Below are 26,128 nucleotides of genomic sequence, written 5' to 3'. Positions count from 1 at the left end.
TGGCAGCAACATAACATTAGCCAGTAACAACCTGACACCGTATTCCAACGTGCCAACATTCTGGAGAAGAGGCAGGATATCATTTGGTTGAAGAGTTGGGTTTCAGGTGAAGTGTGTGTGTGCTGAAGGAAGAACTTGCTCCCCATGGTGACTGGGCATCGAAGTGACAGAACCTGCTTGCTGAGAATGCCGGCGAAGGCACCTGCTTGAGCCAAGTTCAAGCTCTGTGCTCTCTGCCATGACGCCAGATCAGCAACGAGCCTGGCTATGTTGGATACATCTGACACCACAGAGGCCCGAGAGCCCCCAAACCCAGCCAGAGGTCAAAGGAGTTGAGTGTGTCCCAGATCTAGGGCTCAGGCAGAGAAAGTTAGGGGTCAAGGGCAGGAGAGGGACAGGACTCCCCACCAGAGACATGAGCCATTCCAGAAAGCCTCCCACGACACCTGAGCAGTGAGGACATGACAAGAAACAATGTGTAAGATAAAGTAGACAGAGCACAGACAGCCCCTGCCCACTTAAGTGGGGTGAGCAAGCAGCTGGGTGCTGAGGGGCTGTGGGACATCAGGAAATCCTTATCCATGTGGCTTTTGGCCTCAGAAATTTGACAACTCCAAAGTCAAGTCCCAGCAAGTCAAAGCAGGGCAGCCTCCGGGTCTGGTGAAATGGCGGCGACCTCTCAAAGGCTTGTCCTCACTGGCTCCCTGGCTCCCTTGCCGGCCCCAGTTTGTCCGGCGGTTCTTCCACTCTCAAAGACAGCTTGAAGCAGCTACGGCAAAGATGTGGCCTGTGCTCTCATGTCCTCCTCCCCATCCATGGCACATCATGCCATCTGATCACGGGAGCCTTGGCTTGGTCTCAGGATCCCCCTCAACACAGTACTCCAAGCAGGTTCTACCAACTAGGGGGACTGGCACAGAAGACACAACCAGTTGCCATCTTGGTTTAAAGCTTTCAAGCCTCCTTTAGAAAGCATGACCCATACAGGTTTTCAAAAACTGGGTCAGTATGGTTACACTTTACCCTGATCCAAATGTCTCAGATCCTGTAGTTGGGCCTCAACCTGTATGCACGGAGGTTCCCCACATCTTGTGGTCGGCCCTTAGTCTCTCCCAATGCCCTAGCAGGAACACGTTATTAAAATAACAAGGGTCATTTGGCCCTGTCCCAAGGATCAATAACCTACCAATCACCGGTAAAACTAAATGGGGGACTGGGGACATTATCCCGGTTAACAACACCCAGGGGGCCTTAAGCAAGGACTCTTCGGCAAAACACAGCTCCTTTATAATGCTACCCCCAACACCTTGGCAGAGTAAGTCGAATTTAATGATGCCTGTTTAATACCGTGCAGACATAAAAATATTTTCATTGCACATAGGTAGGGATACTGAAAGGCATGCGAAAGCACTTTGTAAGCTGTGACTTGCTACATGTGCAAGTTATTAATAGTACTACCTTTGTTAGAATGATTGATAGCTAAATGGACAGGAAGTTGTAAATGTGTCTATTTATACAGAATTTCAGCTCTACAGAATTCAACAGCTTTCCATCAGCAAAACAGTGCTTGTGTGGGCTGTGGGCCAAGACGTGGCCCCATGCCTCCCTTTATAAAATAGAATATCGGCGATTTAGGGGGAGGGGAGCCCTTAAAGCAGGCTGGGAAGGAGATGCCAGGGACAAGCGGGGGAGAACCAGTGGTTTGGAAGCCCAAAGAGACATGATCGGAAGCCCGAGCAAGTGCAAAAAGAGATCAGGAAGTGCAAATCCCAGGTGGCTACTGTGGATTTGCCACAATCTGGAGGGGTGAGGGCAGAATCCATGGGGCAGTGAGGTGGCTGCAAGCAGGCAGCTCCCACAAGTGGTCTGGAAGTGTGGGAAGAGATGGGGAGGAAGGCAGACAGGATATTCTGAAGATGGGGTATATTTGTGCCTTCTTCTGACTGCAGACAAAGATTCAGAAGAGAAATGGTTTGGGAGGAAACGGAGAGATGGAGGGCATGGTACGCTCTAAAGAGAAGAGATTACAGCAGAGAAAGAGGCAGAGAGAAAGAGAGGGGACACGCTGAGGGGTGAGGACTGTGGCCAGAGAGCGATGTGCAAGTTTCCAGCTCCAGCCATGTTGAGAGAGGCTGAGAGGCTGCACGGAGCCAAGTTCAAGTATGTCCTCCACCATTCACTATGTCACCATGGGCAAGTCCCTAAACCTGTCTGATGATCTGTTTCCTCATCTGTCAACGAGGACAAATGCCCTCCTCGTAGAAATGTTGTCAAGAAATACGGTGCTATTGCAGGTAAAGCCCTAACTCAGCATCTGGTGCGTGGGGGCACCCAGGAAATGGGCTAGAATTGCTATGAACCGCCACTGGAGCTGAGCAACAAGGCGCTTGGAGACCGATGCGTTGGACAACTGTCTCAGGGAGATGCAGGGATGGTGGGGCCTGAGGGAGAAGGGGGAGCGTGAGGCGGGTCCCAAGGTCTTTGAGGAATGCAGGGATGGCCAGGATGTCAGTAAGGGGGGAGGGAGGGGAGAAAAGTCAAGGTGCACAACTCAAAGGAGGGGAGGGTGTGGGAGTAGGTGGAAAGCAAACATCCAAGGGGTCCTGAGGAGCTGGAAGAGTGCCGACCAGGAGGGGCCAGACTCCCAGGCTCCCCCAACTTCCCTCAGGGACCACCAGGAAAGAGAAGGGAGGGGGGGGATTTCTGCACAGGCCCAGGATGAAGAGCAGCCTGTTTACCACGGAACATGGGTGGTGGAGAACAGGGTGGGGACACAACATTGGGAAAATGAGGCAGTGGTGCATGGTGAACATGTGGCTTCCAGAATCACAGTGCCTGAGCTGGCCTCCTCAATCTGCCACTTACCAGCAGTTACTAACGTCTAACCCATCTGTATCTTGGTTTCTTCATTTTTTTTTTTTAATGTTTATTTACTTTTGAGAGAGACAGACACACAATGCGAGTGGGTTAGGGGCAGAGACAGAAGGCGTCACAGACTCTGAAGCAGGCTCCAGGCTCCAAACTGTCAGCACAGAGCCTGACGCAGGGCTCCAACTCACGAGCTGTGAGATCATGACCTGAGCCGAAGTCGGACGCTCAACCGACTGAACCACCCAGGAGCCCCAGTTTCTTCATTTTTAAATGGGGCTGATACGGGACACCTGGGCGGCTCAGTCGGTTAAGCATCTGACTTTGGCTCGAGTCATGATCTCGCAGTCTGTGAGTTCTAGCCCCACATCAGGCTCTGGGCTGACAGCTCGGAGCCTGGAGCCTGGAGCCTGCTTCGGATTCTGTCTTTCCCTCTCTATGTCTCTCTGTCTCTCAAAAATGAATAAATGTTTTTAAAAAAATTGTTTTTTAAATGGGGCTGATATAAATGCCCCTGTCATTGGTTTGCTGTAGGAGTTAATCACTTAACCTGAATAAAGCACTCACTCAGTGTTCGGCATATAGTAAGTGCTCCCTCACTGTTGAGGAAGCTCAGATCTCGGAGGATCGGAAGAGAAGTACTTTCTGCGAGGTTGGGTCAAAAGCCGCCAGGGTTAAAATCTCCCATGAGGTTATGTATCCATGTCCAGCCCGAAGCAAGCACACCCAGGACCTGGTGCAGCTGTTCTGAGGCCTCCAGAGCCTCGGTGGGAAGGCTGATACCACAAAGGCGCCCGAGGCCCTGTGGGGATGCTCCCTGAGGCATGTCAGGCAGCACATAAGTGGTCCAGGAGGGAAGCCACCGCTCCCCCTCACCCCCAAGCTGGACTTGGACTCAGGGCCTGCAGAGGACCCAGATGGCCATGGAGTGACCTCGGAGGAGATGCCTGAGGGCAGTGGGGCAGGCCTGAGATGGGCAGAACCGAGAAGTGATTCTCTTCTCCCCATTCTCACCCAGCACAGGAGCAAGGGGTCACAACCAGGCAGACGTCAGACCCTTAGGGCACAAGCCAACTCTCCACAGCTGGTCCCCAAGTAGTTTCCATCCAGCTCCGGAACACACTGTGGCTTCCTTCAGCAGCGGCTTCAGGCCCCTCCAGGAGTCCCAAGTCCGGTCCTAGCTCCCAGAAGGCCGGGACGGGAGGGAGGACTAAGCCCAGTTCCTGAGACAGGAAGGGCGCTTCCCTCCTCTTTCTCACGGTCCTGCCTCCCTCCCTCCCTCTCCCCACAGTCAGTGTCCCTCCTTCACACAAGCAGTTCCCTTCCTCTCGCCTTCCTAGTTTCCTCTCCTCACAGACCCTGCACCCCTTCTCTCAGGGCTCTGCGTCTGCTCCCCAGTCTCCCCTCCTCTCAGAAGAGGCAGTCCTGTAAATAGGAAGTGGTGAAGAGGAAAGAAAAAGAAGGGGCGTGTTCTGAAAATCTCTGCTCATTCGGGTGGCTACTGTGTCACCAAAGTCGGGTCTTGAATTCTCCAACAATTGGCTTAAAAAGAGCAGGAGGCCAACTCAGAACGTTACGTGCCTCCAGTCACCCCTGTCTGTGAGACTCGCGGCCCTGAGGGCTGCCAAGCCAGAGCACCAGGGCAACCGGGGTCAGAGGCCACCGTTCTGCCTCCTTCAACATCAGGGGGGGTGTTTGGAGTCCCCGTTCAGAGCCTGTGGACACACAGCAGAGGGCCCTTGGCACACGTCCTGGCACAAACACAAATCAAGGAGAACAAAACCAGACACGGGCTCACCTCTCTGTGGCCAAACACATATGCAGGCTTCCAAAGGGCATGGCCTCTCTGTGTGGGGCTCCTGGGCAGGAAGGGGAAATCCCTCATAGGAAGTACTCTTCCTGGTTCGCTGCTGACAAGCAGGTTAGAGTTACATAACAGGCCCTCGTGTCCTCACAGGCCCTGCTCCGCCTGTGCTGCCTGCTATCCTCAGGGTGTCTCTGAGCCTGGTCCCATGGGAATGTGCCCCTCCCGTATCTTATCTTTCCCTTCTGTACACTGACTTGGTTCTAGAAAAAGTAAAGAAAGGAGATTTGGGATCTTAGCCTGGCTCCAGGCACTTTAGCAACAACTAAATAAACCTCCAGGGGCAAGAGAGATGTCGTTCTTGACAAGTGTACCTTTGCTACACAGGCTTTCTGAGGCTGTAAACACAGCATTCTCCTGCCAAGGACCGTCACTGACTGGAGAACTCGCTCTGCAAGGGCGGCTCCCCAACAAAGAAGCATAGCCCTGCCCCGCCCCACATCAAGCCTGGACCTCAGCTCTCTCTGTCCTATCCTTGTCACTTTACTTGAAATGCCTCAGAAAAGCTCAGTTTGGGGACATCCTTTTTCAGCGGTGCTGCTGTGCAATCTCAGCTACCTACCTGCTATCTCGGGGCAGTGGTCCGGTTTTCTCGTCAATGAAAGAGGGATACTGCCTTGTCCCCCGTACAGGATTGGGAAAATTCTTTGTAATGTGCAATAGAGAATGTGTGGTGTACTGCCTCCAAGAGATTTTTAATTTCACTGGGACATCAAGCCACTTTTAAAATCTCTTCACCTAGAGAAACTTCATGGAATACTTAACAACAGACTAGGCATTGTTCGAAGCCCTTTACATGGATTATTTCATTAGTCCCCTCACGCCCCCCCCCACCCACCACGCTGATAACCCTGTGCCATGGTACAAGCACCACCCTAATTTTCCCAGAGCTGGCAAATGAGGCACAGAGAGGCCAAACGAGGCCAAGTAATTTATCCAAAGCTGCACAGCAAGCAGGTGTCAGGGCAAGGATCTAAACCACATTTGTTTGACTCTGGAGCCCATATTCCTAACCACTGCACACACTGCTTCTGCAGTATCATCCAGTCATGATTACGTGATAACAATTAAAATAGCATATGGGATATGGGGAACCTGGGTGGCTCAGTAGTTTAAGCGTCCTACTTTGGCTCAGGTCATGATCTCATAGTTCGTGCGTTTGAGCTCCGTGTTGGGCTCTGTGCTGACAGCTCAGAGCCTGGAGCCTGAGCTTCGGATTCTGTGTCTCCCTCTCTCTCTGCCCCTTCCCGGCTCATGCTGTCTCTCTCTGGCTCTCAAAAAATTTTTTTTTTAATTTTAAAAAATAACATATGGGATAAATGTTCAAAGAGCCCAGGATGTGGTACAGTTAAAAATGTGCAACACAGCCATCCACAAGACTCGCTCTTTTAACCACTGATCCTTCAAGCACTCTTGGCCTCTTCTGTAAAGCAAGGGTGGTAGATCAGGTGGGCTCTCCAGTTCCTCCACAACCATCAAAATGCTGCTTAAGGTTAGGGCACAGAGAAATGTGGAGAGCCCGAGGTGGGCTTCAGGCTCAGCTGTGGGTTTCAGAATAGTAGAGGAGAGAAGGCATTTGGGATGCAATAAAGCAGCACAAGCTCACACGTGACGATGAATAGGGTGGGCAGCTGGGAAGGGAAGTATTTGAAGAGGAGAGGTTTTGGGGAGCCTGGGTGACTCAGTCGGTTAAGCGGCCGACTTCGGCTCAGGTCATGATCTCGCGGTCCGTGAGTTCGAGCCCCGCGTCGGGCTCTGTGCTGACAGCTCAGAGCCTGAGCCTGTTTCAGATTCTGTGTCTCCCTCTCTCTGACCCTCCCCTGTTCATGCTCTGTCTCTCCCTGTCTCAAAAATAAATAAAACGTTAAGAAAAAATTTTTTTAAAAAATGAAGAGGAGAGGTTTTGGGGAGCCTGGGTGGCTCAGTCGGTTGAGCATCAAGACTTTAGCTCAGGTCATGATCTCGCTGTTCCTGAGTTTGAGCCCTCCGTTGGGCTCTGTGCTGATAGCTCAGAGCCTGGAGCCTATTTTGGGTTCTGTGTCTCCCTCTCTCTCTCTCTGCTCCTCCTCTGCTCATGTTCTGTCTCTCTCAAAAATAAATAAAGATTAAAAAAAAAAAAAGAAAAAAGGAGAGGTCTACTAGGATGGGAAGCGAGGGTGTAGAAATAGATACAGGCCTATTGCATGTACATATATATGAATGAATGGACAAGTAGACGGTAAAAGGGAGGGAAGGAAGGAGATTATGGAGGAAGGAGGCCTGAGCGTTAGACTAAGGAGTTTGAATTTATCCCTTAGGCCCTAAATGGCCTGACAATAGACTCCTATCACTTGAGGTAAGCCACAAGCCTCACCTGGATGCCACAGCATCCTCCTGGCTGCCTTCCCATTCTATGGTCTGTCTCCCCCCCAAGTCAGTTTCCACCTGGGCTCCATAGCGTTTCTCTAAAATATAAACTACGTGGGGCGCCTGGGTGGCTCAGTCGGTTGAGCGTCCGACTTCGCTCGGGTCACGATCTCACCGTCCGTGAGTTCGAGCCCCGCATCAGGCTCTGTGCTGACAGCTCAGAGCCTGGAGCCTGCTTCTGATTCTGTGTCTCCCTCTCTCTCTGGCCCTCCCGCCGTTCATGCTCTGTCTCTCTCTGTCTCAAAAATAAATTAAAATGTTTAAAAAAAAAATTAAAAAAAAAATAAATAAATAAATAAATAAAAATATAAACTACGTGATGATGCTCTTGCATAAAGCCCTTCCATGGCTTCTCATCACCTACAGCATAGCTTCTACGTCTCTACTTTGTGGTGCAACATCCCAGGCTACCCTGTGAGTCTCTTCAGCCGTCCCTGCTTTCCAAGGCATCCCGGGTTCTGGCCATCCCCACATACGTGCAGCCTCTATGAGGTGCTGAACATCAGCATGTTTTGGTTTTGCAACGATCGCCTTGTGGTGTGGAGAACAGATAGACCAGGATGGTGGTCAAGGAGTTGAATTTCAAAGAAATAAGAGGTCAGTGGACAACCTGGTAGCATATGGGATGTAGGTGTTGAGGAGAAGGTGGGAAAAGGATGATTCCTAGGTTTTTGACTTATGCAAACAGATCAAAGGAGAGATTAGGAGAATCAGAACAGAACCACGGCTGGGAGGAAGATCATGAGATCAGTTTGAGCCATCTTGAGGCTGAGGTGCACTGAAGACACCCACTGGAGATGTCAAGAAGGCAAGTGGTGGAGGGAGCTCAGCAGCAGGTCTGAGCAATGGAAGGTGTGGGTGTGATGAGATTCTCAAGAGAGAGTGTTGGGAAGGGACATCCAGGCTATGCCTTGGACAAGTGGACAAGCCAGCATTGAGTGGGTTGCTAGAGGTGAAGGATCCCGCAAAGGAGATGCCAAAGGAGATGGCCAAAGGCTGAACGTGGGAAGAGAGGAGTTCAAGGTGGGGGTGGTCAACAGTGTCAACTGTTCCAGAAAAGTCAAGGGCTAAAAAAAAAGTCTATGAGATGTAGCAGCACAAGGCCATTAAGGATCTGGGAAGACCTATTCTGAATCCAAACTGGACTGAGGTTAAGGCTGACTGGGTGGAGACAAATGTTGTCAGAAATATAGCTGTGAATACAGAGGAAAGAAGGGGACAGTGAATGGGTAGGAGGCTGAGGGTTTCTCTTTCTCTATTTTTTTCTAGAACAAAGGGACCTGAGCATGCTCAAAAGCTGATAGGAGGCTTAGTTAAGAGGAAAGCTTAGATATAAAATCACTTATCACACAGACATATCTGTTTGTTTACTTGTTTGCTTCAACCCATTAGTCAGCAAACCCAAACAAAATCAAAGATGGCATTTTATTTTTCTTTGTCCAATGCCTAGAATCGTCAGGCCCACAGTGGATGCTCAGAACATGGGCTGGAGGCTGAGAATATCATCAGCACAAACCTGAAGCCCTGGAGGAAGATATCCAAAGCCGTAAATTAGAAAGGGAACAGAAGCATTATTGAGGCTTATGAACTTAAATAGGATTCTTGAGGTATTTCAAATTCTTAACATGTGCCCAAGAAATCCAGAGACTTAAAATACCATGAGGAAAAAATGGTTAAGAATTCTCTTTCGTTTGGCAGGTCAAGGTTATAGTCCAGCAGCACAAGCTTTGCACCCCGCTATTGCTCTTGCATATTGTTCAGATTTCTCCAGCAAAAAAATGTCCTTCAGACATGTGAACAATGATGCATCGTCAGTCTCAAGGCCAACAGCTCCTCTGTCTTTGGCTTAGTGCTAATGAACCAGCCCTGACAAGGTCAACTGATGGTGCTTCCCAAAAGTCAATGCTCCAACAAGCCTCTCGCCCTTTGCCTTCATCTGCCGAACCATATGTTGCATTCATGTTGTATCTGAGCAGCAAAATATGATGACCACTAAACAAATAGGGTGACGTTGCTTTAAGCTAAGCTTCTCCAAACCTCAACATTACTTTCGGAGATGACAGCACTGGCTAGAAAGCTAAGACTCCACTGTCAAAGGGAACAGTCCTCCCAAAGGATGCCTTTGCCCTTCTTGTCCTCACACCTGATTTCTCAATGCTGAGGCCCTGTTGCCGAGCCCCTCAAATTACTACTGCATTTCACATGAGGGCAGCAAAGAAAGGACTTGGTCTCTGGCCCAAGTCTATCGATCGCAGGAGACTAAAGCAATGGACGTAAGAGGGCAAAATCTGTGTTCTTTAAGGAACTCATCTTTCCAGTCTCAAAAAAATCTATAAACAGCTAAGCGAGATGAACCACAGTCCTCACAGGACCCTAAGGAATGCTGACTCAGAAAGAAAAACAGAGGGCCTGTGGCCAAAAGAAACCGAGGTTTCTCAGATCAACATCTTCAGTTTGGCTTAACCTGCCCAATCCACCTGGCAGGCACTTCTGGGGGAATGCCAACCACATCCGGAGAGATATAAATTCACTACCCTTGGTCACTGCAACAGGATGGGAGAGTTACTATTTTCAACCTGGAAAACCGTCGTGTTGTTGTGGTTGGTTAACAGCTGCCATGTTCCACCCTCAGCTGGCCACTGTTCAGAGCTGGGTGCAGCACTTTCAATGGACAGAGCTGGTTTGGAATGTCACGTGAGTGGGCCACGTTGAAGCTTGGCTGCCAGGAGCCCGGCTAAGCCACAAGATGGCAGGAAGCAGGTGCCCAGAGAAGAGAAGAGCGCTCCCCTAGAGTTAGGGGAGGTGGGCTTTTATTGGGTCAAGGCTTCGGGCCAACCATTGGTGGGGAGTGTGGCCAACGTGCCAATCTTCTCGGCCGCAGCCTCCTCCACTTGGGTCAGGTCAGTAACAGCCACATCAATCGCCTGGTACAGTAACAACAACTTAATGACATCACTCATGTCAAAAGCATTTTATAAATTAGAACAGGCCCACAAAGGTTCATTTAAGGAAAGTGGGTTTAGCATAACCAATAACAACAGCCAGACACCCACTGAATATGAAGAGGAACACTCTGCCTTCCATCAAATAATAGTCAGAAAAGGACAGCTACCTCAGCCTGTCCCCTGGTCCACGTGTGTCCTTCAGCCTGGTCTGCTGTATCTGATATGTCCTTACGTAACCCAGACAAACACTCACTTAGGAAAACAGACACTAAATGTTTCCTAAAATTTTGACCGAAATAAAGAGCACTTATTAGGTAAGACTTGGAAAATGCAGGCTCAATGCTTGGGTGGTGGCAGAGAAAACTGGATTGGTAATTCAGAGATTTGGGAAGGGCCTCAAGCTAATCAAAATAAGTAAAATTTGGTAGAAATGAGGTAACTATTTACTTGCAAGGTTCTCCTGGTCTGAATCTATAACCAAGAATCCCAGCAAGCTTTAGTCCAGGTTCTGAGTCTCAGTTTCCCCAAATGTACACAGTCAAGCGGGTAGTAAAATGTCAACCCACTGTGTGTGACAGATGCTATTAGCAAAGGCACAAGACACAAATAATCCTACTATTAAGTGCTTGCTCATTATGAGCGCAAAATACTAACAAATGAGCCTCAGTTTGTTTCCAAGGAAACCACCTCAATATAGTGAAAAGGGCATTAAAATAGATGTTCCTTATATTATTACATTTGCCTATTACTAAAGACCAATGTTGTGTCAAATAACATACCAACATGGGAAGGATATTCCTTTAGCTTGGAATGGTGGGGTCACCTGATCAAGACATGGTGGTTGTGGGCTGGAGTGATTGGAGGTCCCCTCTTCTGGGTCCCAGGGTGACCAGCAGGTGTCCCAGACAGGGGAAGCCAAAGGTGCAATAGGTCAGACTCACTCAGAGCAGCTTCCAGACACCAGGGAGTATTAGAATCTGGGTGGGGCTCTTAGGTCAGTTTTCATAGAGTCATGGACGCTCATCCCAAAGGAAAACAGGGCTACTCCTTCCAATTCCACCCCACCCCACCCGAGGCACTGAGCAGCGGAGGCCTATAATCAGTATGTCACAGTTTCCAAGTCGAGATCAAACTCAAAGCCAGGGCTCAACACTGAAGAAATGAAACCAATACTGGAGATCATATAGTTCTCAATTTAACTAAGAATGGAAAATTGCCTAATGTGTTATCCTATAATATCAAAAAACTAATGCCACCCAAACCTATACATGACTAAGATCTTATCTTGGGCATTCTCATGGCCTTTCTAGGATTTTCCTTTGCTTTTTAAGTTTCATGATCTCTTTCACAAGCCAAGTGTCATGCCCTTCAGGATCAGTCCTGAAGTTCAAAGGCATGTATGGGTTCTTCACCACAGGGGCTATGCTTGCACATTTCCCTTTCTAACTAGCAAGAGAAGGGCAGTGAGGTAAGATCCAATGCTTAGGATGGTCCATTTTTCAGAATCACTGGTGGACTGTTGCTTAAGATCTTTGCAGAAACAGGATCTGAGCAGGGAGCAAGGGCAGCAAGAAAACTCCACCCAGAGCTGAGCTCAGAGCATGGAACAAGGCAGGTTCTCAACCCAGTCTCCCAATACTCTCTCCCTTGTCTTTCAAGATCTCATAAAGTCGGATGGTCAAGGTAGAAGTGCGAGTGACTCATATCCTCATTCCTCAGTCTCAGAAAGTTTCTGAGAAGTGGAAAAGTCTAGGGGCAACAAACATTTAGAAATTAATTCAAGACTGCAAGCAGCCCAGCTGTGACCCTGGCTCAAAGCACAGCCCTGGCAGGTGAACAGTGCTCAGTGAGCTCTTACTGCAGGAGACGGAATCAGCCACTCACCTAAAACAAGATGACCCTCAGGCAGAGATCACGGTTTCTGCATCTGCAGCTGCACTAACATCAGGTACTTGCTACGTTCTGGTTTTCCCAAAGAACTCTCTCCAATCACAAGCTGCAAGAAGCTGGCTGACCCTGGGGAGAGCAGCTCAGTGCACCTGGTTCATGCACTGTTTTGTGATAGGACTAGGCCCTAAATGTGGGTCCCTTTGTGTCTTTCAAGTGAACTTGGGCAGTATCTGGATACAGATGGAATTCTTACTAAATTCTTGATCATGGAATGAACTTCTGAAACCGACCTGTTCCGATGCTATGAATGTCTCTGATGCTTATCTCTATGCAAGAAGACGTGCCTCCAAGAAGGGGTGCACGGGGGAGGTTAGGTAGTGACATTTACTCAAACCCCCAACGTGAGGCAGTGTTCAAGGAGCTTTACGGACATTGTTCTATTTGATGCTCACAACCCTCTGGGGTATTTGACAGATAAGAAAATCTGTCAAAAGCTGTTGGTTACCAGAAGTGGGGTGGGTGGGGAGATGGGTGAAATAGGCGATGGGGATTAAGGAGGGCACTTGTTGTGATGAGCACCGGATGATGTTGAGAATTGTTGAATTGCTGTATTGTACACCTGAAACTAATATTACACTGTAATTAGATGGTAACATCTAATTGGAGTTTAAGTAAAAACTTACAAAAAAAAAAAAAAAAGAAAGAAAGAAAAAGAAAGAAAAAATCTGTCAGGGAGGGTAAGTGAAGAGTCCAAGGTCACAGAAGTAGAAAGGGGCAGGGCCGGGTTTAGAATCCAGATTTGAACATGGACTGGTAAATGGAAGTGTCTTTACTAATTAGGGGTATGTCATTCCTTATGATCATAATTATTGAAGAATCCTGTAACAAATTCTGCTCTTAGAGCCACCGTATTCTGAGTGCTCCACAATGGAATAGGACCCTCTCAACTTCTGCTGTCACGTGCATAATTAGGATTTATGTAATAGCAAATAAGGGAAACTGCTATGCAGGACATTCCTGTGGGGGACAAGAGGCCCTTTCTCTAGAAAATGTATATATTTTGCATTTTTATATTTGCAAGTAGCACCCACGTAACCATCAACAAACTAAGAAGAGATTAATATACATGCAAAAACCTGAAGAATTTTCTAGGCTCTCTCACCTGAGGCTCTACAGGGGTAGCAATCCCACCAAGAGGCCCCTTTCTTGGAAAATTAAAGGTGTCAAATCATGGTTCATTCAAAAGGTACTTTTTGAGGCCTCTGTTGTGCAGCCACGTTCAATTCAGTTTTATAACAAGCCATTTATGATCTATACAAATTGCAATGCAGTGGCAGAAAGTACCGTGACCACAGACCCAGGAATGGCACTGGGATACTTACCATGAGTGTGAAAATTACATTTCTGAAGAAAACAGGATAAATATGGTGAGAAATATTGTTATGAACATAGCTGGATAATTGTTGCCAAAGGAGGTGTTTCATTTGGCAAGAATCAAGAAGTCTAGAACCAGGCCTTAATGTCAGAGGTGTTTTTAACTGGAGAGGTTTCACACAGCCTTGTGAAGCCTTCTGGAAGCCATCAGCCCAGCCCCAGCCCCAGCGTTTAGATGCTGGCTCTGACCACTAAAATGATGCCACCATTGTCACTCTCCCATTTTTTTTATGTTTGAGAGAGAATTGCAGATGTCCCTTAATCTCTAACTGCCTGCCACACATTAAAGAATTTTTATATCTATATAAAAATCTGTATGGAAAAGAAAAACATAAATATATGTATATATGTATGTATAACCTGGCCAAAAAGCCTATTAGAGGAAGAAAAATATTTGAGACCTTACTTAGAGGTACTTTTGGGATCTCACAGTCAGAAGACCTAAAGGGCTCTGTTCAAAATTCCCTATCCTATTTGATTTAAATTTTCTCAATATATGAAACCCAAGAAGTAGGCTGACCATTAATTAGCAAGCTATTCACTGCACCCCAGGGCAGTCATCCAAGGCACAGAGAGTGCTGAAATCTTCCATGTGGAGACTGATTTCAACAGTTTACCACAAAGAAGTAACTCAAATCCCAGGGCATGCACTGTTTGGGTATAGAAACCAACAAAGAACAACAAAGTTTGAGCAATAATCTTTTACTACATTAAAAACAACTAAACAGGGGCGCCTGGGTGGCTCAGTGGGTTAAGCATCTGACTTCGGCTCAGGTCATGATCTCGTGGTTTGTGAGTCCAAGCCCCGCATCGGGCTCTGTGTTGACAGCTTGGAGCCTGAAGCCTGCTTGGGATTCTGGGTCTCTCTTTCTGTTCCTCCTCTGCTCATGCTTTGTCTGTCTGTCTGTCTCTCTCAAAAATAAATAAACATTATGTAGCAACGTGGATGGAACTGGAGAGTGTGATGCTAAGTGAAATAAGCCATACAGAGAAAGACAGATACCATATGGTTTCACTCTTATGTGGATCCTGAGAAACTTAACAGAAACCCATGGGGGAGGCGAAGGAAAAAAAAAAAAAAAGAGGTTAGAGTGGGAGAGAGCCAAAGCATAAGAGACTGTTAAAACTGAGAACAAACTGAGGGTTGATGGGGGGTGGGAGGGAGGGGAGGGTGGGTGATGGGTATTGAGGAGGGCACCTTTTGGGATGAGCACTGGGTGTTGTATGGAAACCAATTTGACAATAAATTTCATATATTGGAAAAAAAAAGAAACATGTTATTTGGAAAAAAAAATAAATAAACATTAAAAAAAAACAAAAACAAAACTAAACAGACCATGTCCTACTTCTTATGTTCCACTGGGGGAGGGACTCTGAAGGGTCAACACTTTACGAGACTCAGAAGAATAGAAACCTCACAGTGGCTCCATAAAGCTCCCTTTGCACACACAGGGACCGTCTGTGGACAGAACCATTCCCTAGGTTATGTTGCCTCTAGAAACCAGAGAGAAACACAACACGCACACAGGGCATTCCCATGACAATGTGTCCCAAAAGTCACCGCTTCCAAACCTTAGTCTGATTTGCTTCACTACCAACTTTTATGCTGAATGACACATTACAAACTTGTACTCTCTTGCATTCCCCCCTCGGTCCTCTCTGGGGGTAGGGCAGACAATGAGACAAGGATAGACAAAAAGGCCAGAGAGAAGTGGAAGGAGCTTCTCTAGGATGTCCCCACCAAGCCTGGCCCTGGCTCCCTGCCCGAGCCCCCCCCCCCCCCCCCCCCCCCCGTCTGAAGACAGACCACAACCACACGGCCCCTTGTGGGCAGGCTGCAGGGAAAGGGCGGGAAGGACTGTGGGAGAACGCTGAAGTCAGCTGCTCATGAGCCTCTGAGTCAGCACCTTCAAGACCAGAGTGGCTGCTGGGAAACAGACTTCTCTCCCACAAAAACCCCAAATATAACAGCAGTCTAAGAGCTTGAAACCAATGGACGCAGTTCCAGGCGGGAGTTCCAAGCTGATCATGGGTGCCAAGGAACTGGGGAACGGAACCCATCACCTACCCAGTCATGGCTGCCTTCCCGAGACAGCAGCAGTGTTCGAGAGACAAGGAAAGATGAGTGGGGTGCTACATGGATGTGCAGGAGCGAGTCCTGCCTGGAGCTGGGCTCAGTTTTAAGTCCTTACCGAATAACCAAACACAACAATGACCTCATTCCAGAAACTGTTTTCCCCAGGAAGACTTGGATGGCTTCACGTTTCAACTTAGTTGTTGCTTTTAAAGTGAACGGGTATAGAGGGTAATTGGGGATGCAATGGAAAGAGACTCAAAATGTTCTAATCAATGAGGTATGAAAGTCAGGCAACTTTAAGTACGTCTCAGGATGTATTACCCGAGAAAAGCACAACACAAAATTGTACACAGACACACACATACTAACTTAGAAAAAAAGTTTAGAAGGAAAGATACTGACTGACCTCTCCAAGTATGAGTGAAGGAATTATAAACAATTTATTTAATTTTTTTCTACTCTTCTAAACCTAAGAATTCTCCAGCTATCTGACCAAGCACACAGTTTCACAAAGGATGTACGTTAACCAGTACGGGAGGAAGGAGTTCCTTGTCTGGGTCACCAGATGTTCCAAATTAATCCCAGTGACCAAGACGGATGCAGACAGCAAGGACAGCCAGCACATCTATCGACAGAATTACTTTTCACATTCTCTTTAATGAATGTGTATGGCTTTTCCAACGGGGGTGGAAAACATCCTAAGAAGTTAGTGGCCTGAGGCATCATGCATGTGGGAGCCTTGAGAGCTTCAAGAATCTGCCTCTTCTCTACCCAGGGAGAGTCTCTCAATACTGTAGGATTGTATGGGGTGAAGGGAGGCAGAGAGAAACAGCACCCGGGCAGAATTCTGAAATGCAAGCTTAACTCAGAACTGTGCATTCCGGTGGTTGGACAAAACAGCTGCGTACTCTCTCAACTACATAATACTCCTGCTTCCAAAATGACAAGTTTTCCATGCTGAGGCCACTCACACCTCACCCACACCCGCCCTGCACACCCAGACTCTGCACTGTACGCAAAGAAATGTTAACATCTGTCGGGGAGTGGGGGGAGAGGAGGCATCTACTGCATGCTGGGCCCCTCTCCTAACTAGCACCAGGCCAGGTCCTTCCTCTATGTCTTCTCCTTCGAAGTTCAAAATAATGTAGAAACAAGGGGTTGTGAGCTATTTTAAGACAGGAAACCAGAAGTACAAGACAACCCATCAGTAGGCTGAGAAACTACGGGGATGGAATTGGCACGTGTCATCTGGCTTAGAAGCCCTTGCTCCCAGGCAATGTGGACACAAGCAGCCTTCTGCATAAAGACATATCAGGGGATTGTTTCTGGCTCCTGAAGGAGGGACAGTTTCATGAGAATGGTTGTGAAAGTTTGAAAAAAGAAAAAATGCTGCTAAAAGCCAGTTACGGACACTGCCAGGCTCCTTGGGGCTTTTATGGTGCTGCTAAAGGGAAGCAAGGTCCATTCTGCCATGCTGGCACTCCTTAGGCAAAGCCTGGTGATTCACAGGGGGAGGCCGGCCCCTTCTGCACATTGGGCAGCGGCTGCAGCGACCAGAGGTGGTGGCACTGACTCATAAAGCAGCCAGTGGTCACTGAGCCCTCCTTTTGTTCCAGGCTGTGCACTGGGTGCTTTATTCACATTCTCTCTCGTTTGCAAGAGCTCTATGCCCAGAGTGACACAAGCAGCAGGTGGTGTTATTGGATTCAGACTCAGGACAGCCTGATCCTAAGCACTTTTCCTGCTAACACAGATAGAACCATGTCGCGAATCCCAGACCCTCATCTCTTTGACAGAGGAAGAGTGGATCCCTGCTGCACGGTCAGCACATCAAATCCTCATTCTTCCACCCGTGACATTTCTCTAGGACATTCACATGCCCTGTTCACAACTTGAATTGCTCCAGAAGGTACAGGGCATGTGAATGTCCTAGAGAAATGTCACGGGTGGAAGAATGAGGATTTGATGTGCTGACCGTGCAGCAGGGATCCAAATCAAATCCCAGGAGGCCTCACCTGCTAACCCATGTCCAGGCCACCCTCAGCACCTGCTCCTTCCACAGAGGGATGGTCATTCTTCCACAGTGACAGGTCATTTATATGCTCTGGTTTGCTTCCTATGTTTCTGCTTTCTCTTCCCTACTATACTCAAAGTTCCTTTCAAATCAGTACTTCCCAACTGTAAGACCATTTGCAAGGAGAAATCACAGAAACAACAGAATACACTGCAGAAGAAACTAAGATCCTGCCTAAAATTGTTCCACTTACTGTATTTGCAGGCAGCATGGTTTTGGACGGAGTGACCCCTCTGAGACACGATTTTACAGTATCTCATAAGAATGCAACTTCCAGAACGGGAGCTGCCAATTGTAATTTCACTGGAATCCATGGAAAGTCTTATTCTTAGATTGAAAACTTCAAGCGCTCAAACAGGAGACAACAAACACTTGGCTTGGCCATAGTTCATTTAAAAAATTAAAAACCTTCAACTTTTGGTAGTAATGTTTAAAAGCACCTCAACAGTATCATGTGATTGTTTAACAGAAAATAAAAAGTGGACATATTGTTAGGATGTGTTAATGGAAGTGGAATGTCCAGATCACAGAAATGTGCAGCTGAACTCTGGGCCGAGCCCTTGTTATCCAAAATGACAACATACTCGATGCTGACAAGTGCACTTAACAAACTGCTAGAGTCCTCAGAGGAGGAAGAGCCTTGGTGTCTTTGTGGTAAGAAAAGAGCACAGAGAAACGTAAAGAAATTTTCAGATGTTTGACAGGCTGACATATGGAAGAGGGGGTCTAGAACATGAACCGGTGAGTAGGAATTACTGAGAAACAATGTTCTGTTCAATCAAAAGAAACTTGCAAACTGTGCCTGTGGGAGGCAGAATGACAGCCCCCAAAGATGCCCACGGCCCAATCCCAGAACCCGTGTCTGTGTTACCTTAAGTGGTAAAGGGACTTTGCAAGTTTGATGAAGTCAAGGATCTTAAGATGGGGAGACTCCAGGATTAGCCTTGTAATCACAAGGCTTCTTATAAGAGGGAGGCAGGAATGTCAGAGAAAGAGATGCGACAACAAAGCAGAGGTCAGACTCAGAGAAAGATCGGGGTGCCACACTGCTGGTTTTGAAAGTGGAAGAAGGGGCTACAAGCTAAGGAATGCAGACAGCTTCTAGAAGCTGGAACAGGGTGGGGAACCACAACGGAACCGATTCTCCCCTGGAGCTTCTAAAAGGAATGCAGCCCCACGGACACCTGAATTTTAGCTAACTAGTATCCACTGTGGACTTCGGACTTTCAGAACAGTAACAGAATGCATGTGTGTTGTTTTAAGCCACTAAGTATGTAGAAATCTGTCAGAGCAGCAACAGGCGATGAATGCCATGTCTAACAAGGGAATAACCACTACCGGCCCCAGTGAAGGCAATCCAGAAGAGACTGAACACCTACCCATCAGGAATGCTGTGCAAGAAGGCCTGGATGACTCACAGCACACACTGTGACCCTGAGAGTCCACATGCACTTGGCTGGTCCTTCTCCTGCCATTGTGTTCAACACACTGGTCTCCACCCCAGCCTGGTGGCAGGCAAGGCTTGCCCTCGCCTTCTCCCAGGAGGACAGCAGCAGTTAGTAAAAGGCACACTTTGAGTGGGGGATGTCCCAGTGGTGCCTGGGCCTGGCTCAGCACTACAGTGCTTGCGGGGTGCCTACCTGAGCAGAGGACCCCTCTGTTTCTGGCACAGGAAAAGTTGTCACACTGGCAGAAAGTCCCGTAGATCTTGCCGAACTCGCTCTCGAAGCAGGAGCACTGGTTGCAGCTGCACTCCCCACGCCCGCTGCACAGGGGCTTGCCCTCTGCTTCCCGGCACAGGTTCTGGTATCCACTCTGGCTCTCCCCTTCCTGGCACTCGCACCTGGTGCCCAGGTAGCTGGGGTTGCAGTCGCACAGGCCACAGACGTAAGTCCCGTTCCCACTGCATCTGGCGCTGTCGGGCTCCAGCCCTGTGCTGCAGCCGCACCTGCAGCTGTAGGTGACCCCCACCTCCAGGCTGTCCCGGAACCCCACTGGCCGCAGCGTGAACGTGTGCTCCGCGTGCTTGCCTGGACAGCTCCGGGCCTCCGCCGACACCTCGAAGGACGCCTGGGCAGAAAGAAGAGAGGGGACGTGGCATGGCTAGTCAAGAGCTCTGGGGTATCTGCACCGGCCTCCTAACGCCCCCGGGGACCCAGGAAACTTCCCCCCACCCCCGTCCTGAGGTCCTTGATGCAGAGCTGCCACTGAGCCCCAAGGAGGAAGAGGACCCAGGCCACCAAGCACCCTCACTGTACCGAGGACGAGAACACTCGGGCGCGCCCATGTTCGACGGGCACATTATCTTTTAATCTGCATGACCCTGAGGAAACTTCGGGCTTCCACAGAAAGGTAGAGACTCACTCCAGGTCACATGGTTCTTCCTGCAGTTCACTTGTATCCTATCCTCTCCCCTGGCCATTGTGGAAGTCACTCAGTCAACAAGTACTTGCTAAGCACGTCTTCCATGCCGGGAAGTTCTGAGGCATGGAAGGGCACTCAGGCCAGGCACTGAGCTAGAAGTGCTCCCTGACCTCACAGGGCATGGAGGTCCATGGACCCTGGCTGATTGCCTGCCCCTCTGAAGAAAGGTTTCCTCTCCTGCTGGAGAGGGGACGGGATGACCCTGGGTCCCTTCCAGGGTATCTGTCTTCCCACAGGTAACACCTGAAGCCTAGCTCACGCTCGACCCAGGTTCCTCCTCTGGCTGGTCCTCGTAGCTGCGTCTTTCACGATCACGGCCCCAAGGTCGTAAACAAGAGTCATCACAGATGAAACACTCCACACACACGGACAATATTTCTCTTTTTAAACAAAGCATGAAGAGAAGTGCTGCTACCTCCCGAGCTTCTCATGGGTTGCCCTGGAAACAGGCAGCAAGGTGGTCCTAGGTGGCAGACGGCGGTGCAGGAAAGATGCCTGTTGGCTGCCCACAGGGCTGCAGTGTGAGGAAGGCAAGGACACCGCTGCCTGGCTCTCCCAGGGGGCGGAGCCTGGCTCCCCGCCCCCCCCCCCCCCACCTCCCACTGAGAAAGGAGCCATGTGCAGTAGTAGTCATCCAACACTTGGCTCAGAGCCCAGCACAGGTGGGGTCCGCAGACAGGTAGCTGGCACCCCCTGACCAAACACTACTCTGAAACGCTCCTCTCAACGGTGGCACTCTGACCAGACAGAGGCCTGTGCCCACTCCAGAAACTGACTCACTGCATCTGGCCAAATGTCTTTATTTTATTTCATCTCATTTCATGTTTATTTTTGAGACAGAGACAGAGACAAAGCGTGAGCAGGGGAGGGGCAGACAGAGAGGGAGACACGGAATCCGAAGCAGGCTCCAGGCTCTAAGCCGTCAGCACAGAGTCCGACGCGGGGCTTAAACTCATGGACCGCGACATCATGACCTGAATTGAAGTCCGACGCTTAACCGTCTGAGCCACCCAGGCGCCCCTATTTTTGAAAAGGTTCCTCAGTTCATTCTGAAGCTCAGAATGGGTTGGAACCAGTTTTAGCTGTTGTTATTTTTAATTCTATTATTTGGGCTGGATTAAAACTGATTTTTAAAAAGTCATCTAGGCTTAGTTGGTTATGCATCGACTCTGATTTCTTTTTTTATTTCTTTCTTTTTTTATTTATTTATTTTTATTTATTTTTTTTAATTTTATTTTTTAATATATGAAATTTACTGTCAAATTGGTTTCCATACAACACCCAGTGCTCATCCCAAAAGGTGCCCTCCTCAATACCCATCACCCATCCTGCCCTCCCTCCCACCCCCCATCAACCCTCAGTTTGTTCTCAGTTTTTAACAGTCTCTTATGCTTTGGCTCTCTCCCACTCTAACCTCTTTTTTTTTTTTTTTTTTTTCCTTCCCCTCCCCCATGGGTTTCTGTTAAGTTTCTCAGGATCCACATAAGAGTGAAACCATATGGTATCTGTCTTTCTCTGTATGGCTTATTTCACTTAGCATCACACTCTCCAGTTCCATCCACGTTGCTACAAAAGGCCATATTTCATTTTTTCTCATTGCCACGTAGTATTCCATTGTGTATATAAACCACAATTTCTTTATCCTCGACTCTGATTTCAATTCAGGTTATGATCTCACGGTTCGTGAGTTCGAGCCCTGCGTCAGGCTCTGTGCTGGCAGTGCAGAGTCCGCTTGGGATTCTCTCTCTCCCTCTCTCTCTCTGCCCTTCCCCACTCATTTCCCCCCTCAAAGATGAATAAGTACACATTTAAAGTTAAATAAATAAATAAATAAATAAATAAATAAATAAATAAATAATCCTCTATTACTTGTTTTACTGTTACTTAGGTAACAATGCATATGTTTAGAGAACACTGAAAACATGTTTTTTCTAAATGTTCTACAGATCCCTATCACTTTGGGGTCTTTAATAATTCTAAAAGGCTTCCCCTCAGATTCTAGGACCTGTGGGGCCACCCCAGTGTAGGGGTAGGTGAGACTGAGCAGGAGGACAGACCCAGCGCTCCAGGCGCCAGAGAGAGGTCCTACTTGGTGGCACACACGGCTCCAAGGGGACTCAACAACAGACATCCAGGAATCAGTGTTAGCCAAGGGGTATCACAGGTGAGCTGAGGATGGTGACCACTAGCCAGAATCACAGGGTTCTGGGAGAGCCAAACCCCAGCAGACAGTAGGGACTGACCCATCCCCTTTCCAGAGAGGAAGCAGGGTTGGTGGGTCAGGGAGCTTAATGCTGGTCACACAGCTGGCGGGGGTGGGACCGGGCCTGTGCTCTCCTTGGCACATCACTTCCTGGAAGTGGGGAATGCGCCAGATGTTCAGTGTCCTTATCTGGGGACAGAGGGAGAGGTGGCCCAGCTCACTGCAGGGACCACTAGATGGTGATCCCCAAGGTGGTGACCAGAGGCGTCTCCAAATCATCCTGCCTTGTGCTAGCCTACAGATAGGAAGTGGGGGGAGGGGGGGTACTTGACCGAAGCCACCCACGGGGCCATCGAGAATGCAGAGGTGAGCATCCCTCCGTTCAGAGAGAAGCCATGGCTTGCTCAAGGCTACTACTTCTGAGGGCTACAATTGTGTGGGACCTATGAAGTGAAACGCCCTTGCCTCCCAAAGGCATCTGTGGGTCAGAAGTGGAATAAGCTACAGAGGAATAACCCAGACCAAAAGCCAAAGGGATTTAATTACTGAAAGACGGTGAGGAGTGTCCGTCTGTGAGCATAACCTTCCCCCAGGGAAACGTGCCTGCATTAAGGGACAAAGTAACGAGAGAATTAAATCTCCCCAGTCTTACCAGTGTGTCTGTGTTCTCCAGGGCCTAAGTGCAGAAGCTAGGGGAGCCCCTGCATCAGTGCAGGGAGCCAGTCACCCAGGACTTAGAAAGGCTCACATGCCGTCCGCCTGGCCAGCAGCACAAGGACGACTGGCTTTAAGCGGTCCCGGTGGCCTTCCCCAGCCAAAGTTGTGGTCTAACCGAGGTCCTAGCTGTCGGGCCCGTGCAGCCAGCCACCTGATCACCAGAGAATGACTCTAATTCAGCCATGGGGTCTCATGTCCTGCAGGGCACAGGAAGGCTATAAAAAGCACTTCAGGAACAAGTAAATCTGTTCTGCTAACCTCCTTTCAGAGTCCATTCCCTGAGGGATCAGGAAGGAATCCAGAGTCTGTCAGGCAGCTGGAATGAGACTTTTCCCTGATTACCGCAGACTTCAACTGATACTGAAAGCTCCCCAGTTCCTTGAGACTTTCCATCTCCCACTCGGAGATTCCAGAGAAAGGTCATGGACACAGCAGCCCTCCCTCCCATCCAGTCTTGTTATTGAAGCCTCATTGGGATGCTCCTGGTTTCCCCACAGGGCTCTTGGCCTGACCCTCGCTTTCAAAAGGGCTGCCCAGCCCCCATCCCAAACCCACCAAACCCAGGGCTGTACAGACGCCAAGTCCACCAGGAACTCACTGAAACAAAGCGCTGGGCACGGGCATGGGGTACAGAGCCTCACAGGAGGTGACAGGAGAGGGGGATGCTGTGGGAAGCCCGTGATGGGCTCACTGCGTCCTTTGTACTGGGCGTTAGTGCTTGCTGCACGGCTGGCCGCTTGCATACTGATTTGTCAAAGCCGGTTCATGAGAAAATCAACTCTCAGCGGCCGGGCCCACTCCATCAGCACTGGCTGGTGTTGGGGCCAGAGGAGGAAAATTAGAGAAAACACAGAAATCACTGGAGAAGAGAACCTTATTGGATATGACACTTTCAACATTTTATTTGAGGCGTGTTTCTCGTTGAGGATGACCTTGTCCCTTACCCCCTGCCATCTTTCCTGCTTCTTGCCCAGAAGAGCTCTCTTAACCCAGAGAACACAGGACAGTCACAAAACCGTGGCCTCTGGTTGGAAGTGACCATAGAGTCCCTCCCTGTGGAAGCTTTAGCTACAGGGGTGAGACCCACCTGGCTGCCACCTGAACCCAGCTGTCCCAAGGCTGCACCCCACACACGTACCCCATGGGGCCCATCTTCATCCATAGACCAGACCCAGAGGTACCCCATGACAATTATTCCCTATGTACTTTCCCTAATCCCGCTTCCCTAAGGTAAGTCCCCGAGCCCTTCTGCTCGCTCTACACTCCTGCCTACCTCATACCATTCGCCACCTTGTCCATGGGGCTCCCAAATCATGGCACTGAGGAAAAACACCCGGCTGCCAAATAACACCAGACACCTTGGCACATCTGTCCTACCCGTATGTCCCGGGCCTGCCTCTGCAGCCTCCACTCCAGCCACCCTCTCCTCAGGCCCCAACACTCCCCTCAGATGCTTCCTCCTACAAAAGGGCAATGCTTGTTCACAGCCTCAGAGCCTCACCTGCTGCTCACCATGCCATGCCCACTCCTCCCCCTCCATGCCTGGAAAACCCCTACTCATGCTTCTTAGTTCGAACAGCACCCCTGTGATGTGGTCCTTCTTCCTTGGGGCCGCAGTAACACCTTGCTGAGCTTTTATAGCCGCACCCATCACCCTCTATGGGGCTGCCTCATCTGCACGTGTATTTCCTCTGTCAGATTTGTCCTTGAGGCAGATGTTAGAGCAGGGAAGTGCCCACATACTCAGTAGCCGGCCTGGTTGCTGAAGCCCAACTGTGAGCCCCCTAGAGAAAGCTCAGTCTGGAAAGAGAGACAGAAGTTTGCCTTCCTGGCCCAGGGCTAAGAGAATCAGATTGGCCTCAGCCAGAAGTGCAGAAATGCATCTCTCAGCAAAAAGGTGGCTGAGGGAGCGCCCCCTCATTCCCTGCCAGGGCCGGCTCCATGGGCCTGTGTCTGTGCACTCCCAGGGCCCCACACTCCGAAGGGCCCTGTGCTGTTTAATCCTCTGCTGTTGTCACCTTCAGACTCTGCATTTTTGAACAAGGACCCCATGCTTTGATTTTGCACTGGGCCCTGCACCTTATGCCGCCAGCTCTGCCCCCACTGCTTCCGGGGCCCTCAAAGAGCTGAGTCAAAGGGACGCTCCTGGCACACGCGTGCGGAAGAGCCATCGAGGGCATCCGTGTGGAGGCAGCGCCCTTCTTTCTCTATCGCAGATGTTCTACCAATCATCCCAAGACAGCTGAGATTTTTTTGTGTTTGCGAGAAAATGCCATTCAAAAATCTTTTTTTTTTTTTTTTGTCCTCTGGACAATGTCCTTACTGTTTCTGAGCTATCCTGGCAAAAAAACAAAATCTGTGCAGCACGGTGTCTGTATGTAAGTGGTGATGATAGCACCTTGGGCTTCCTTGAAAGCTTTTTCTTCCAAAGTGCATGAGGTATATACCACAGGCTTTGGTACCAGCAGCTTCAGTTTCGGCTGCTGGTGTTTGGGGTTCAACAGCAGCAGGATTTCCAGCAAGTTTCTCAGGTCCCCCTTGGAGCCTCAGTCTTTCTCACATGAAGTGGGGAAGTAATGTCTACCTTACAGGCGTTGCAAGAAGCAGAGGAAGCTGCAGTAAACCCCAACGGCAGAACGGGGCCCATTATAAACCCCCGGGGTGGTACTCATGTTATCCCCTCCATGATAAGGAGGACTAGTCAGATGACCTTGGTGTGAGTGGCAAGTCCACTGCTTGCTAGCTGGGGGATCTCGGGCGTGTTGTCACACTCCCAAATCTCAGTCTAGCAGCAATGGGTGCAGCGTCCCATCCCCCACCTGAGCCAGCGGGTGTGTGCACTGAATGAGGTGAGGTGCCTAAAGGCACTCGATGAACTGTGTTCCCCGTGTGAGGGCCCCCATTCTTTGTTATCGTACTTTGCTTCGAAATGAACCCTCTGAAATAGATAGGACAGAACAGAATCATAGGCACTAAAAGGCCAGGGAAAGGTGGTCTAGGGTACCAGCATCAGAGCCAGAAAGCCCCAGCTTTGAATTTTCACTTTGCTACTTATGGTAGTGGAATCTGGGCAATTCAATTCTTTGTGCCTGAGTCTTTCTCATCTGTCAATATAAACAATGGTATCTTCCTCACAGGGAAGTGGTGAGGAACACAGAGCTAACTCACAGTCTAATTTGTTCCTGGTCTTTCCTAAGGCTAACTGCATGTCCCTCTTGGGTCCATG

General features: G+C 49.2%; 2 protein-coding genes across 3 annotated transcripts in view; one reads left to right on the top strand and one right to left on the bottom strand.

The window, feature by feature from the left end:
* UMPS (uridine monophosphate synthetase) overlaps positions 1 to 5,171 on the top strand; it is a 67,143-nt gene extending 61,972 nt beyond the window's left edge. The window contains exon 6 of the mRNA XM_058731099.1: positions 5,060 to 5,171. Within this exon, the coding sequence (XP_058587082.1) occupies positions 5,060 to 5,076 (17 nt within the window). The 3' untranslated portion in view covers positions 5,077 to 5,171. The remainder of the gene's footprint in view (positions 1 to 5,059) is intronic.
* Positions 1 to 26,128, bottom strand: part of ITGB5 (integrin subunit beta 5) — a 123,058-nt gene that overhangs the window by 14,144 nt on the left and 82,786 nt on the right. For both annotated transcript variants that reach the window (XM_058731096.1, XM_058731097.1), the window contains one exon: positions 19,199 to 19,628. In XM_058731096.1, the coding sequence (XP_058587079.1) occupies positions 19,199 to 19,628 (430 nt within the window). The remainder of the gene's footprint in view (positions 1 to 19,198; positions 19,629 to 26,128) is intronic.

The sequence above is a fragment of the Neofelis nebulosa genome, chromosome 5 (genome assembly GCF_028018385.1).
Source record: "Neofelis nebulosa isolate mNeoNeb1 chromosome 5, mNeoNeb1.pri, whole genome shotgun sequence".
NCBI lineage: Eukaryota > Metazoa > Chordata > Mammalia > Carnivora > Felidae > Neofelis > Neofelis nebulosa.
This window is presented reverse-complemented; position numbering and strand designations above follow the sequence as displayed.